Raw genomic sequence first — 13371 nt, 5'->3', positions numbered from 1 at the left:
TGCTAGATCAGCCAAACTGTCTTCAGTCCTCATCCTCCTTGAACTTTCAGCAGCGTTTGACACAGTGAACCGCAAGACTCTCTTGTCCACCCTCATGAGCCTAGGAATTCGTGGTGCAGCATGGCAATGGTTTGCTTCCTACCTGGAAGGTTGGTCATATCAGGTGACATGGAGGGGATCCACATCTGCTCCCCGCAGACTCTCCACTGGTGTCCCACAAGGCTCAGTACTTGGTCCTCTCCTGTTCTCCCTCTATAACCGACCTCTTGGTGCGGTCCTATCCTCACATGGGTTTTCATACCACTGCTATGCAGATGACACTCAACTCATCCTCTCCTTCCCTCCCTCAGACACTCATGTTTCTGCTCGGGTAGCAGCATGTCTGGCAGACATCTCATCATGGATGAAGGCTCATCAGCTGAAACTTAATCCCACCAAAACTGAACTGCTGTTCATCCCAGGTGATTCATCCCCATCTCAGGATCTTGCAATCTCCCTAGACAATTCTCTGATCTTGCCTTCGGTTACTGCACACAACCTTGGGGTAACCATGGACAATCAACTGTCCTTCTCCTCTCACATTGCTAATCTGACAATGCTCATGTCGATTTCTCCTTTATAACATCAGAAGAATTCGTCCATTTCTTTCCACACAGGCCACTCAGGTGCTTGTTCAATCCCTTGTCATTTCAAGACTGGACTACTGCAACTCACCCCTGGCAGGTCCAAAATGCAGCTGCACGATTGGTTTTCAACCTTCCTAAATTTTCACACACCACCCCATTGCTACGCTCCCTCCACTGGCTTCCTGTAGCTGCCCGCATCAGATTTAAAACACCGACGCTTGCCTACAAAGCCAAAAACGGACCAGCACCCACTTATCTCAAAGCACTTTTCACACCTCGCACGGCACCACGATCGGAGGGATCCTCTAGCACTGCTCGACTGGTCCCACCATCTCTCAGGGTACAAGGAAGGCATGCATCGAGACACTTCTCTGTTCTGGCACCAAGGTGGTGGAATGAACTTCCCCTAGATGTCTGAACAGCTGAGTCACTGGCAGTCTTCAAACGACATCTAAAGACTTACCCCTTCATAAAGTACTTAAGTTAGCACTTACCAAAAAAAAAGAAAAAAAAAGAATGTATTGTCTGAGCGCTTGTCTGTTACCTCCCCAACAGAGTTTTGGACTGATGGTTTTGCGAGTTTGTGACCTAGTCAGCCAATATCAGAATGTATTCTTGATAGACTCCAAAGCACTATTGTAAGTCGCTCTGGATAAGGGAGGCTGCCAAATGCCATAAATGTAAAATGTAAATGTAAATATCCAGCATTATATTAATGATGAGGTACTGACAGGTAGTAGAATATTTTAGCCCTCCTATTCAACCATTACTACCATTACTAACATTATTTATGTGTTAGATTTGTTAATTAAGATAATTAAAAAATATTTAAATTATGAGTAATCAATTAAATTTATTAAACTATTAATCGATCACTTAATGCTGTTCAGAATAAGGTCCTCTCTCCACTTACCTACAGTGATGTTAATGGAGTTGCTCCTGGATGATATGGAGGTACTTTCCCTGTATGAATAGACACAGGTGTACTGGCCCTGATGTGAGGCATCTACAGTCAGAGTAAATGTTGTTGTAGAATCTGCAGTTTGTGTCATTATTGATGTCCCAGTTTTATACAAACTGAAGTCTACAGAGATGCACGTTGGGCCGGGTGTGGTACATGTGAGCTGAAGGACTTCTCCAGGTGAGACCACAGAGTTTGGGGAGATCCAAGTCAATGTGGGAGCCTGCAAGTCTTATAACAAAAAAATATATAATAATAATTATATACATTTATTCACGTTTAACAGGATACTGCCACAAAAGAAAAACTTACTTGAGCACACAACTCCAGCATCTTCACCATGTCCACAGTTCTCTATTCCAAATCCATTGTGTGAGCACTGATCTATGTAGCTCTCAGTTCCATTACACTGCACATTATCCAGCCAGGTTGGTTCACTTCCCTCGCCAAAGTGGGCACTTTGAGGAGCGCTGACGGCTTTACCACATCCAAGCTGTCTACACACCACCTCTGCATCCTTTAAGTCCCAATCATCATCACACACTGTTCCCCACTGGGCTCTGTGCTGGATCTCCACTCGACCGCAACAGCTCCTCGGCCCATTCACCACTCTGATCTCATAACAGCCTGATTTATTATGTAAAAAGACAGAAGGTTTTACTAATTAATCATTTTTCTGTCAGCAACGCTCATGAGCTCTACAGTGAAATAATACTAGAAGACTAGAAGCAGTTGAGATTACAGAAAATTTTGCGCTTCCCTAGTTTTAATTCTTGTATGCTTGAGAATAGTGAATTTGTTCAACAGAATAAAACGCGTAGCTATTAAAAAGAAACGTGGCTATTGGAAAACGAGCCTTTCTGGAGTAAAAGCTATGTAAGGTTTGCACATTTTTTCCTCAAAATGATTGCAGTCAGTGCAAAATATTTTAAGCCTGTTGATAAGTCCCTGCCACAGAAGGTTTACTCGAGTTGCTAGAAAGAATGGCATTTAAACTTGTCTTGATGCAAAAATTATTTTGTGCATAAATGGGAAGCATTAAAGCGTACACTATAATAGTGTCACTGTAGCTACTGAATAATTCACCATAGTTAGAACTCTCAAATCTAATCGGTCAGAAAGTGTTGGGTAATTTCTGTAACAACAGCTGTGACATTAGCGCATCTGCAAATCACAGATTTATATTAATGCGCTCATTCTACTATGTTATCATATTCACACAGGGATGCTGGCAGATGCTCCTGTAGGTACCCCACAACCAAACACAAGGAGCCCTCTTCTGTAACAGTAATAGAACGTCGTCAGACTGGTGAAGCAAAAAACGGATCTAGGCGCCAATGTCTGGCCTCTCTCTGGCTGTTTTCTGTGTGATGGGCTCTAAAAGAGAAGGCTCACACCTCTGTCTAGTCTGATGTGCCTCAGAGAACAGACAGTACTCATCAGTGGAAAATCAACCACTTCCACCCAGCAACACAGTTTTGTTAGTATTTCCCTTGTTGGGCAAGTTAACTGACATTGTTCAACCGTCATCTCTTTCAGTGGGTGGCAGAGTCACCACTATTTCTGAAGCCGACCAAACTGCAGATGAACCCTCAAACTGCATGTACGCATGACGATAAACTCAAACATGGTGCATTGCTGTTCGCACAGAGTGGATCCTTGACAGATGCTAACTGCACACACATGGACAAGCTGGATACTACATTGCCGTTCAGAGCGCGAAAAGGATCGGAAGGATCGAGCCACATACGTCTTCACTACGAACTGTATACTACACAAATGAGATGGTACATATTGGACAGGAGAAGAAAGTACTGCTTAGAATTGTTTGTATGTAGTTTCAGCTGTTATGATTTTGAATCTAAAAACCAAGTTTACAATCAGCTTTCTTTTAAACAAAGAGATTCCCGTGCACTGCTGCAAATCTCCCCTCTCTGACCTCTCTCATCTTTGCACGCGATCTCACTCCACTTAACATCATAATCACTTAGTCAGTGATCTATGTTTTACCGAGGAGGAATAAGCCCCCAAGTTCTGTTTTTCCATTAAAGTTCCTGCACTTTGGAACATTGTTTTTGTAAGTGGCACCATTGCTATAGTTTCTATTACTGGCCATCTGCCACGTGTGGAGTCTTTGACGCCCATGCCATATTTTTCTCCCTATTGTTCTTTTGTCTCACATACTATACCCCAAACGGGAACACAAGAACAAACATCAGGCCTGGCTGGTATAAATGGGCAAGAAGGGCTAAGCCATGTCTCTTTTTCAGGAAAAAAATATAAGGTAGAGTTTTTGGAATCCACATAATCTTATTTGCAATTAACAAAAAATATTTTTTTTTACTGCATTTCATTTAGTAAAGAACAAATTATTTTTAATATACCTTTCACAGTGATGGCCAGCAGTTTGGTGGAAGTAAAGGTACGTGAAGACACGTTAACTTCATAAGTACAGTTGTAGTTTCCCTGATGGACACAATCTGCCTTAGGAAAAAGGAAGACAGCTGAGTGATTAACAGCTGACTGAGTCCTGGTGATGTTGGATCCGCTGATCGCCAAGTGAAAGGAACCTCCTGGATACTGAGCTTTAATGGAGCAAATGACGGAGAATCCGTAGCCAATAGTCACTTCTGGTCCGTTAGGCCCCCAGTGGAACCATCCACCAGTGGCAGTGAAGGAGATGTTGGGCTGCTGTAAGTTTACTAGAGAACAACAGGCATTGTTTGTTAGGAACCTCAAATATAAAAGCCAGTCAGTGTGAGTCTTACTGAAAATAATGAATGAACAGATCCAGACTGAACTACAATTTCAGACCCAATTACAAAAAGTTTGGAAAGGGTGACATTCTTCGTACTCGTGTGTGTATGTTGATCAGCCGTATCAAAAGTGCATTTCTGACACAGCTGATTTGTATTTAGTGACGCCGACAGAACTCCATAAAAGTTCAAGTGTACAGACTGCTGTGAGCACAAACTTAGCAATCAGGGTAAAGGCTGAAAAACAAAAGTGGACTTTAGTTTGATTTGAAAGGAATGATCAGGGTAAAGGATGATTCAGCCGCACCTTTCCTACTACAGACATCATTGCTACGCCTCTCCACGTCTCTGACCATCTCTTGGTATCCTTTACCATCACCCTCCCAATCCTGCCTAAACCCACCAGCCATCTATACTTCTCTCCTACTCGTAAAAACCTCCACTCTATCTCCCCTCCCTCCATAGCTTCCTGCACCCTATCATCCCTTCCTGTCCCTCAATCCTTTTCCTCCCTACCATTGGAGCTAGCCACTGACACTTTCCTCTCCTCACCTTCCTCATCCATGGACCTCCTCTGTCCTCTATCTTCTAAACCCAGGAAGATTTCTTGCCCTGCTCCTTGGCTATCGTGCCCTGCTCCTTGGCTACTGTGTCTTGCAGTAATTGGAGAGAATTAAGAACAGAAGAGAGAGGAAGTGGAAGAAATCGCAACTCGACACAGATCTTGTCTCTTCGCGTGCTCTCCTGTCCAAACTTTCATCTGAAGTGACTTCTGCTAAGACTGCCTTCTACAAAGAAAAGCTGGAATCCTCTGCACAAGATCCTCGCAAGCTCCACAACATCTTTTCTTCACTACTCAACCCACCGGCTCCTCCTGCTCCATCCTCCCTGACTGCTGAAGACTTTGCCACTTTTCATGATGAGAAGATTGGAAAAATTTGCCAGACATTCACTTCTACTCCTACTCCTACACTACACACTGAGGATTCTCCTTCTTATTCGCTGACACAGTTTTCTAAACTAACGACAGAAGAGATCCTGCAAATCATTTTATCCTGCAATCCTACCACCTGCCCATTGGAGCCAATCCCTTCCACAATGCTCCAGACCATCTCTCAAGACCTCCTCCCCTTCATCACCACTATCATCAATGGCTCCATAACATCTGGTCATGTACCAAACTCATTCAAGAGAGCAAGGGTTATTCCCATCCTGAAGAAACCCACTCTACAGCCCTCTGACATCAGCAACTACCGACCGGTATCACTTCTCTCTTTTCTTTCTAAAACCCTTGAACGAACCGTCTACAATCAGCTGTCTTGCTATCTCTCACAGAACAACCTCCAAGATCCCAATCAGTCTGGCTTCAAATCGGCACACTCCACAGAGACTGCCTTTTGGCCGTCACTGAGAAGCTACGTGCTGCTAGATCAGCCAAACTGTCTTCAGTCCTCATCCTCCTTGAACTTTCAGCAGCGTTTGACACAGTGAACCGCAAGACTCTCTTGTCCACCCTCATGAGCCTAGGAATTCGTGGTGCAGCATGGCAATGGTTTGCTTCCTACCTGGAAGGTTGGTCATATCAGGTGACATGGAGGGGATCCACATCTGCTCCCCGCAGACTCTCCACTGGTGTCCCACAAGGCTCAGTACTTGGTCCTCTCCTGTTCTCCCTCTATAACCGACCTCTTGGTGCGGTCCTATCCTCACATGGGTTTTCATACCACTGCTATGCAGATGACACTCAACTCATCCTCTCCTTCCCTCCCTCAGACACTCATGTTTCTGCTCGGGTAGCAGCATGTCTGGCAGACATCTCATCATGGATGAAGGCTCATCAGCTGAAACTTAATCCCACCAAAACTGAACTGCTGTTCATCCCAGGTGATTCATCCCCATCTCAGGATCTTGCAATCTCCCTAGACAATTCTCTGATCTTGCCTTCGGTTACTGCACACAACCTTGGGGTAACCATGGACAATCAACTGTCCTTCTCCTCTCACATTGCTAATCTGACAATGCTCATGTCGATTTCTCCTTTATAACATCAGAAGAATTCGTCCATTTCTTTCCACACAGGCCACTCAGGTGCTTGTTCAATCCCTTGTCATTTCAAGACTGGACTACTGCAACTCACCCCTGGCAGGTCCAAAATGCAGCTGCACGATTGGTTTTCAACCTTCCTAAATTTTCACACACCACCCCATTGCTACGCTCCCTCCACTGGCTTCCTGTAGCTGCCCGCATCAGATTTAAAACACCGACGCTTGCCTACAAAGCCAAAAACGGACCAGCACCCACTTATCTCAAAGCACTTTTCACACCTCGCACGGCACCACGATCGGAGGGATCCTCTAGCACTGCTCGACTGGTCCCACCATCTCTCAGGGTACAAGGAAGGCATGCATCGAGACACTTCTCTGTTCTGGCACCAAGGTGGTGGAATGAACTTCCCCTAGATGTCTGAACAGCTGAGTCACTGGCAGTCTTCAAACGACATCTAAAGACTTACCCCTTCATAAAGTACTTAAGTTAGCACTTACCAAAAAAAAAGAAAAAAAAAGAATGTATTGTCTGAGCGCTTGTCTGTTACCTCCCCAACAGAGTTTTGGACTGATGGTTTTGCGAGTTTGTGACCTAGTCAGCCAATATCAGAATGTATTCTTGATAGACTCCAAAGCACTATTGTAAGTCGCTCTGGATAAGGGAGGCTGCCAAATGCCATAAATGTAAAATGTAAATGTAAATATCCAGCATTATATTAATGATGAGGTACTGACAGGTAGTAGAATATTTTAGCCCTCCTATTCAACCATTACTACCATTACTAACATTATTTATGTGTTAGATTTGTTAATTAAGATAATTAAAAAATATTTAAATTATGAGTAATCAATTAAATTTATTAAACTATTAATCGATCACTTAATGCTGTTCAGAATAAGGTCCTCTCTCCACTTACCTACAGTGATGTTAATGGAGTTGCTCCTGGATGATATGGAGGTACTTTCCCTGTATGAATAGACACAGGTGTACTGGCCCTGATGTGAGGCATCTACAGTCAGAGTAAATGTTGTTGTAGAATCTGCAGTTTGTGTCATTATTGATGTCCCAGTTTTATACAAACTGAAGTCTACAGAGATGCACGTTGGGCCGGGTGTGGTACATGTGAGCTGAAGGACTTCTCCAGGTGAGACCACAGAGTTTGGGGAGATCCAAGTCAATGTGGGAGCCTGCAAGTCTTATAACAAAAAAATATATAATAATAATTATATACATTTATTCACGTTTAACAGGATACTGCCACAAAAGAAAAACTTACTTGAGCACACAACTCCAGCATCTTCACCATGTCCACAGTTCTCTATTCCAAATCCATTGTGTGAGCACTGATCTATGTAGCTCTCAGTTCCATTACACTGCACATTATCCAGCCAGGTTGGTTCACTTCCCTCGCCAAAGTGGGCACTTTGAGGAGCGCTGACGGCTTTACCACATCCAAGCTGTCTACACACCACCTCTGCATCCTTTAAGTCCCAATCATCATCACACACTGTTCCCCACTGGGCTCTGTGCTGGATCTCCACTCGACCGCAACAGCTCCTCGCCCCATTCACCACTCTGATCTCATTACAGCCTGATTTATTATGTAAAAAGACAGAAGGTTTTACTAATTAATCATTTTTCTGTCAGCAACGCTCATGAGCTCTACAGTGAAATAATACTAGAAGACTAGAAGCAGTTGAGATTACAGAAAATTTTGCGCTTCCCTAGTTTTAATTCTTGTATGCTTGAGAATAGTGAATTTGTTCAACAGAATAAAACGCGTAGCTATTAAAAAGAAACGTGGCTATTGGAAAACGAGCCTTTCTGGAGTAAAAGCTATGTAAGGTTTGCACGTTTTTTCCTCAAAATGATTGCAGTCAGTGCAAAATATTTTAAGCCTGTTGATAAGTCCCTGCCACAGAAGGTTTACTCGAGTTGCTAGAAAGAATGGCATTTAAACTTGTCTTGATGCAAAAATTATTTTGTGCGTAAATGGGAAGCATTAAAGCGTACACTATAATAGTGTCACTGTAGCTACTGAATAATTCACCATAGTTAGAACTCTCAAATCTAATCGGTCAGAAAGTGTTGGGTAATTTCTGTAACAACAGCTGTGACATTAGCGCATCTGCAAATCACAGATTTATATTAATGCGCTCATTCTACTATGTTATCATATTCACACAGGGATGCTGGCAGATGCTCCTGTAGGTACCCCACAACCAAACACAAGGAGCCCTCTTCTGTAACAGTAATAGAATGTCGTCAGACTGGTGAAGCAAAAAACGGATCTAGGCGCCAACGTCTGGCCTCTCTCTGGCTGTTTTCTGTGTGATGGGCTCTAAAAGAGAAGGCTCACACCTCTGTCTAGTCTGATGTGCCTCAGAGAACAGACAGTACTCATCAGTGGAAAATCAACCACTTCCACCCAGCAACACAGTTTTGTTAGTATTTCCCTTGTTGGGCAAGTTAACTGACATTGTTCAACCGTCATCTCTTTCAGTGGGTGGCAGAGTCACCACTATTTCTGAAGCCGACCAAACTGCAGATGAACCCTCAAACTGCATGTACGCATGACGATAAACTCAAACATGGTGCATTGCTGTTCGCACAGAGTGGATCCTTGACAGATGCTAACTGCACACACATGGACAAGCTGGATACTACATTGCCGTTCAGAGCGCGAAAAGGATCGGAAGGATCGAGCCACATACGTCTTCACTACGAACTGTATACTACACAAATGAGATGGTACATATTGGACAGGAGAAGAAAGTACTGCTTAGAATTGTTTGTATGTAGTTTCAGCTGTTATGATTTTGAATCTAAAAACCAAGTTTACAATCAGCTTTCTTTTAAACAAAGAGATTCCCGTGCACTGCTGCAAATCTCCCCTCTCTGACCTCTCTCATCTTTGCACGCGATCTCACTCCACTTAACATCATAATCACTTAGTCAGTGATCTATGTTTTACCGAGGAGGAATAAGCCCCCAAGTTCTGTTTTTCCATTAAAGTTCCTGCACTTTGGAACATTGTTTTTGTAAGTGGCACCATTGCTATAGTTTCTATTACTGGCCATCTGCCACGTGTGGAGTCTTTGACGCCCATGCCATATTTTTCTCCCTATTGTTCTTTTGTCTCACATACTATACCCCAAACGGGAACACAAGAACAAACATCAGGCCTGGCTGGTATAAATGGGCAAGAAGGGCTAAGCCATGTCTCTTTTTCAGGAAAAAAATATAAGGTAGAGTTTTTGGAATCCACATAATCTTATTTGCAATTAACAAAAAATATTTTTTTTTACTGCATTTCATTTAGTAAAGAACAAATTATTTTTAATATACCTTTCACAGTGATGGCCAGCAGTTTGGTGGAAGTAAAGGTACGTGAAGACACGTTAACTTCATAAGTACAGTTGTAGTTTCCCTGATGGACACAATCTGCCTTAGGAAAAAGGAAGACAGCTGAGTGATTAACAGCTGACTGAGTCCTGGTGATGTTGGATCCGCTGATCGCCAAGTGAAAGGAACCTCCTGGATACTGAGCTTTAATGGAGCAAATGACGGAGAATCCGTAGCCAATAGTCACTTCTGGTCCGTTAGGCCCCCAGTGGAACCATCCACCAGTGGCAGTGAAGGAGATGTTGGGCTGCTGTAAGTTTACTAGAGAACAACAGGCATTGTTTGTTAGGAACCTCAAATATAAAAGCCAGTCAGTGTGAGTCTTACTGAAAATAATGAATGAACAGATCCAGACTGAACTACAATTTCAGACCCAATTACAAAAAGTTTGGAAAGGCTGACATTCTTCGTACTCGTGTGTGTATGTTGATCAGCCGTATCAAAAGTGCATTTCTGACACAGCTGATTTGTATTTAGTGACGCCGACAGAACTCTATAAAAGTTCAAGTGTACAGACTGCTGTGAGCACAAACTTAGCAATCAGGGTAAAGGCTGAAAAACAAAAGTGGACTTTAGTTTGATTTGAAAGGAATGATCAGGGTAAAGGATGATTCAGCCGCACCTTTCCTACTACAGACATCATTGCTACGCCTCTCCACGTCTCTGACCATCTCTTGGTATCCTTTACCATCACCCTCCCAATCCTGCCTAAACCCACCAGCCATCTATACTTCTCTCCTACTCGTAAAAACCTCCACTCTATCTCCCCTCCCTCCATAGCTTCCTGCACCCTATCATCCCTTCCTGTCCCTCAATCCTTTTCCTCCCTACCATTGGAGCTAGCCACTGACACTTTCCTCTCCTCACTTTCCTCATCCATGGACCTCCTCTGTCCTCTATCTTCTAAACCCAGGAAGATTTCTTGCCCTGCTCCTTGGCTATCGTGCCCTGCTCCTTGGCTACTGTGTCTTGCAGTAATTGGAGAGAATTAAGAACAGAAGAGAGAGGAAGTGGAAGAAATCGCAACTCGACACAGATCTTGTCTCTTCGCGTGCTCTCCTGTCCAAACTTTCATCTGAAGTGACTTCTGCTAAGACTGCCTTCTACAAAGAAAAGCTGGAATCCTCTGCACAAGATCCTCGCAAGCTCCACAACATCTTTTCTTCACTACTCAACCCACCGGCTCCTCCTGCTCCATCCTCCCTGACTGCTGAAGACTTTGCCACTTTTCATGATGAGAAGATTGGAAAAATTTGCCAGACATTCACTTCTACTCCTACTCCTACACTACACACTGAGGATTCTCCTTCTTATTCGCTGACACAGTTTTCTAAACTAACGACAGAAGAGATCCTGCAAATCATTTTATCCTGCAATCCTACCACCTGCCCATTGGAGCCAATCCCTTCCACAATGCTCCAGACCATCTCTCAAGACCTCCTCCCCTTCATCACCACTATCATCAATGGCTCCATAACATCTGGTCATGTACCAAACTCATTCAAGAGAGCAAGGGTTATTCCCAAGCTGAAGAAACCCACTCTACAGCCCTCTGACATCAGCAACTACCGACCGGTATCACTTCTCTCTTTTCTTTCTAAAACCCTTGAACGAACCGTCTACAATCAGCTGTCTTGCTATCTCTCACAGAACAACCTCCAAGATCCCAATCAGTCTGGCTTCAAATCGGCACACTCCACAGAGACTGCCTTTTGGCCGTCACTGAGAAGCTACGTGCTGCTAGATCAGCCAAACTGTCTTCAGTCCTCATCCTCCTTGAACTTTCAGCAGCGTTTGACACAGTGAACCGCAAGACTCTCTTGTCCACCCTCATGAGCCTAGGAATTCGTGGTGCAGCATGGCAATGGTTTGCTTCCTACCTGGAAGGTTGGTCATATCAGGTGACATGGAGGGGATCCACATCTGCTCCCCGCAGACTCTCCACTGGTGTCCCACAAGGCTCAGTACTTGGTCCTCTCCTGTTCTCCCTCTATAACCGACCTCTTGGTGCGGTCCTATCCTCACATGGGTTTTCATACCACTGCTATGCAGATGACACTCAACTCATCCTCTCCTTCCCTCCCTCAGACACTCATGTTTCTGCTCGGGTAGCAGCATGTCTGGCAGACATCTCATCATGGATGAAGGCTCATCAGCTGAAACTTAATCCCACCAAAACTGAACTGCTGTTCATCCCAGGTGATTCATCCCCATCTCAGGATCTTGCAATCTCCCTAGACAATTCTCTGATCTTGCCTTCGGTTACTGCACACAACCTTGGGGTAACCATGGACAATCAACTGTCCTTCTCCTCTCACATTGCTAATCTGACAATGCTCATGTCGATTTCTCCTTTATAACATCAGAAGAATTCGTCCATTTCTTTCCACACAGGCCACTCAGGTGCTTGTTCAATCCCTTGTCATTTCAAGACTGGACTACTGCAACTCACCCCTGGCAGGTCCAAAATGCAGCTGCACGATTGGTTTTCAACCTTCCTAAATTTTCACACACCACCCCATTGCTACGCTCCCTCCACTGGCTTCCTGTAGCTGCCCGCATCAGATTTAAAACACCGACGCTTGCCTACAAAGCCAAAAACGGACCAGCACCCACTTATCTCAAAGCACTTTTCACACCTCGCACGGCACCACGATCGGAGGGATCCTCTAGCACTGCTCGACTGGTCCCACCATCTCTCAGGGTACAAGGAAGGCATGCATCGAGACACTTCTCTGTTCTGGCACCAAGGTGGTGGAATGAACTTCCCCTAGATGTCTGAACAGCTGAGTCACTGGCAGTCTTCAAACGACATCTAAAGACTTACCCCTTCATAAAGTACTTAAGTTAGCACTTACCAAAAAAAAAGAAAAAAAAAGAATGTATTGTCTGAGCGCTTGTCTGTTACCTCCCCAACAGAGTTTTGGACTGATGGTTTTGCGAGTTTGTGACCTAGTCAGCCAATATCAGAATGTATTCTTGATAGACTCCAAAGCACTATTGTAAGTCGCTCTGGATAAGGGAGGCTGCCAAATGCCATAAATGTAAAATGTAAATGTAAATATCCAGCATTATATTAATGATGAGGTACTGACAGGTAGTAGAATATTTTAGCCCTCCTATTCAACCATTACTACCATTACTAACATTATTTATGTGTTAGATTTGTTAATTAAGATAATTAAAAAATATTTAAATTATGAGTAATCAATTAAATTTATTAAACTATTAATCGATCACTTAATGCTGTTCAGAATAAGGTCCTCTCTCCACTTACCTACAGTGATGTTAATGGAGTTGCTCCTGGATGATATGGAGGTACTTTCCCTGTATGAATAGACACAGGTGTACTGGCCCTGATGTGAGGCATCTACAGTCAGAGTAAATGTTGTTGTAGAATCTGCAGTTTGTGTCATTATTGATGTCCCAGTTTTATACAAACTGAAGTCTACAGAGATGCACGTTGGGCCGGGTGTGGTACATGTGAGCTGAAGGACTTCTCCAGGTGAGACCACAGAGTTTGGGGAGATCCAAGTCAATGTGGGAGCCTGCAAGTCTTATAACAAAAAAATATATA

General features: G+C 43.8%; 2 protein-coding genes across 2 annotated transcripts in view; both read right to left on the bottom strand.

The window, feature by feature from the left end:
- The window catches only part of LOC117598765 (deleted in malignant brain tumors 1 protein-like), a 41938-nt gene extending 39731 nt beyond the window's left edge, over positions 1 to 2207 (bottom strand). Inside the window, exon 1 of the mRNA XM_053239394.1 lies at positions 1540 to 2207. Within this exon, the coding sequence (XP_053095369.1) occupies positions 1540 to 1678 (139 nt within the window). The 5' untranslated portion in view covers positions 1679 to 2207. The remainder of the gene's footprint in view (positions 1 to 1539) is intronic.
- Positions 1695 to 13371, bottom strand: part of LOC117598987 (deleted in malignant brain tumors 1 protein-like) — a gene marked incomplete at its 5' end in the record, with an annotated part of 43570 nt that continues 31893 nt past the window's right edge. Inside the window, 7 exons of the mRNA XM_053239393.1 lie at positions 1695 to 1810; positions 1900 to 2214; positions 3972 to 4289; positions 7306 to 7584; positions 7666 to 7980; positions 9738 to 10055; positions 13072 to 13350. Coding sequence (XP_053095368.1) covers positions 1695 to 1810; positions 1900 to 2214; positions 3972 to 4289; positions 7306 to 7584; positions 7666 to 7980; positions 9738 to 10055; positions 13072 to 13350 — 1940 coding nt within the window. The remainder of the gene's footprint in view (positions 1811 to 1899; positions 2215 to 3971; positions 4290 to 7305; positions 7585 to 7665; positions 7981 to 9737; positions 10056 to 13071; positions 13351 to 13371) is intronic.

This window comes from Pangasianodon hypophthalmus, chromosome 13 (assembly GCF_027358585.1).
Source record: "Pangasianodon hypophthalmus isolate fPanHyp1 chromosome 13, fPanHyp1.pri, whole genome shotgun sequence".
Taxonomy (NCBI): domain Eukaryota; kingdom Metazoa; phylum Chordata; class Actinopteri; order Siluriformes; family Pangasiidae; genus Pangasianodon; species Pangasianodon hypophthalmus.
The sequence above is the reverse complement of the archived record's forward strand: the minus strand, read 5'-3'. Positions and strand labels throughout refer to the sequence as shown.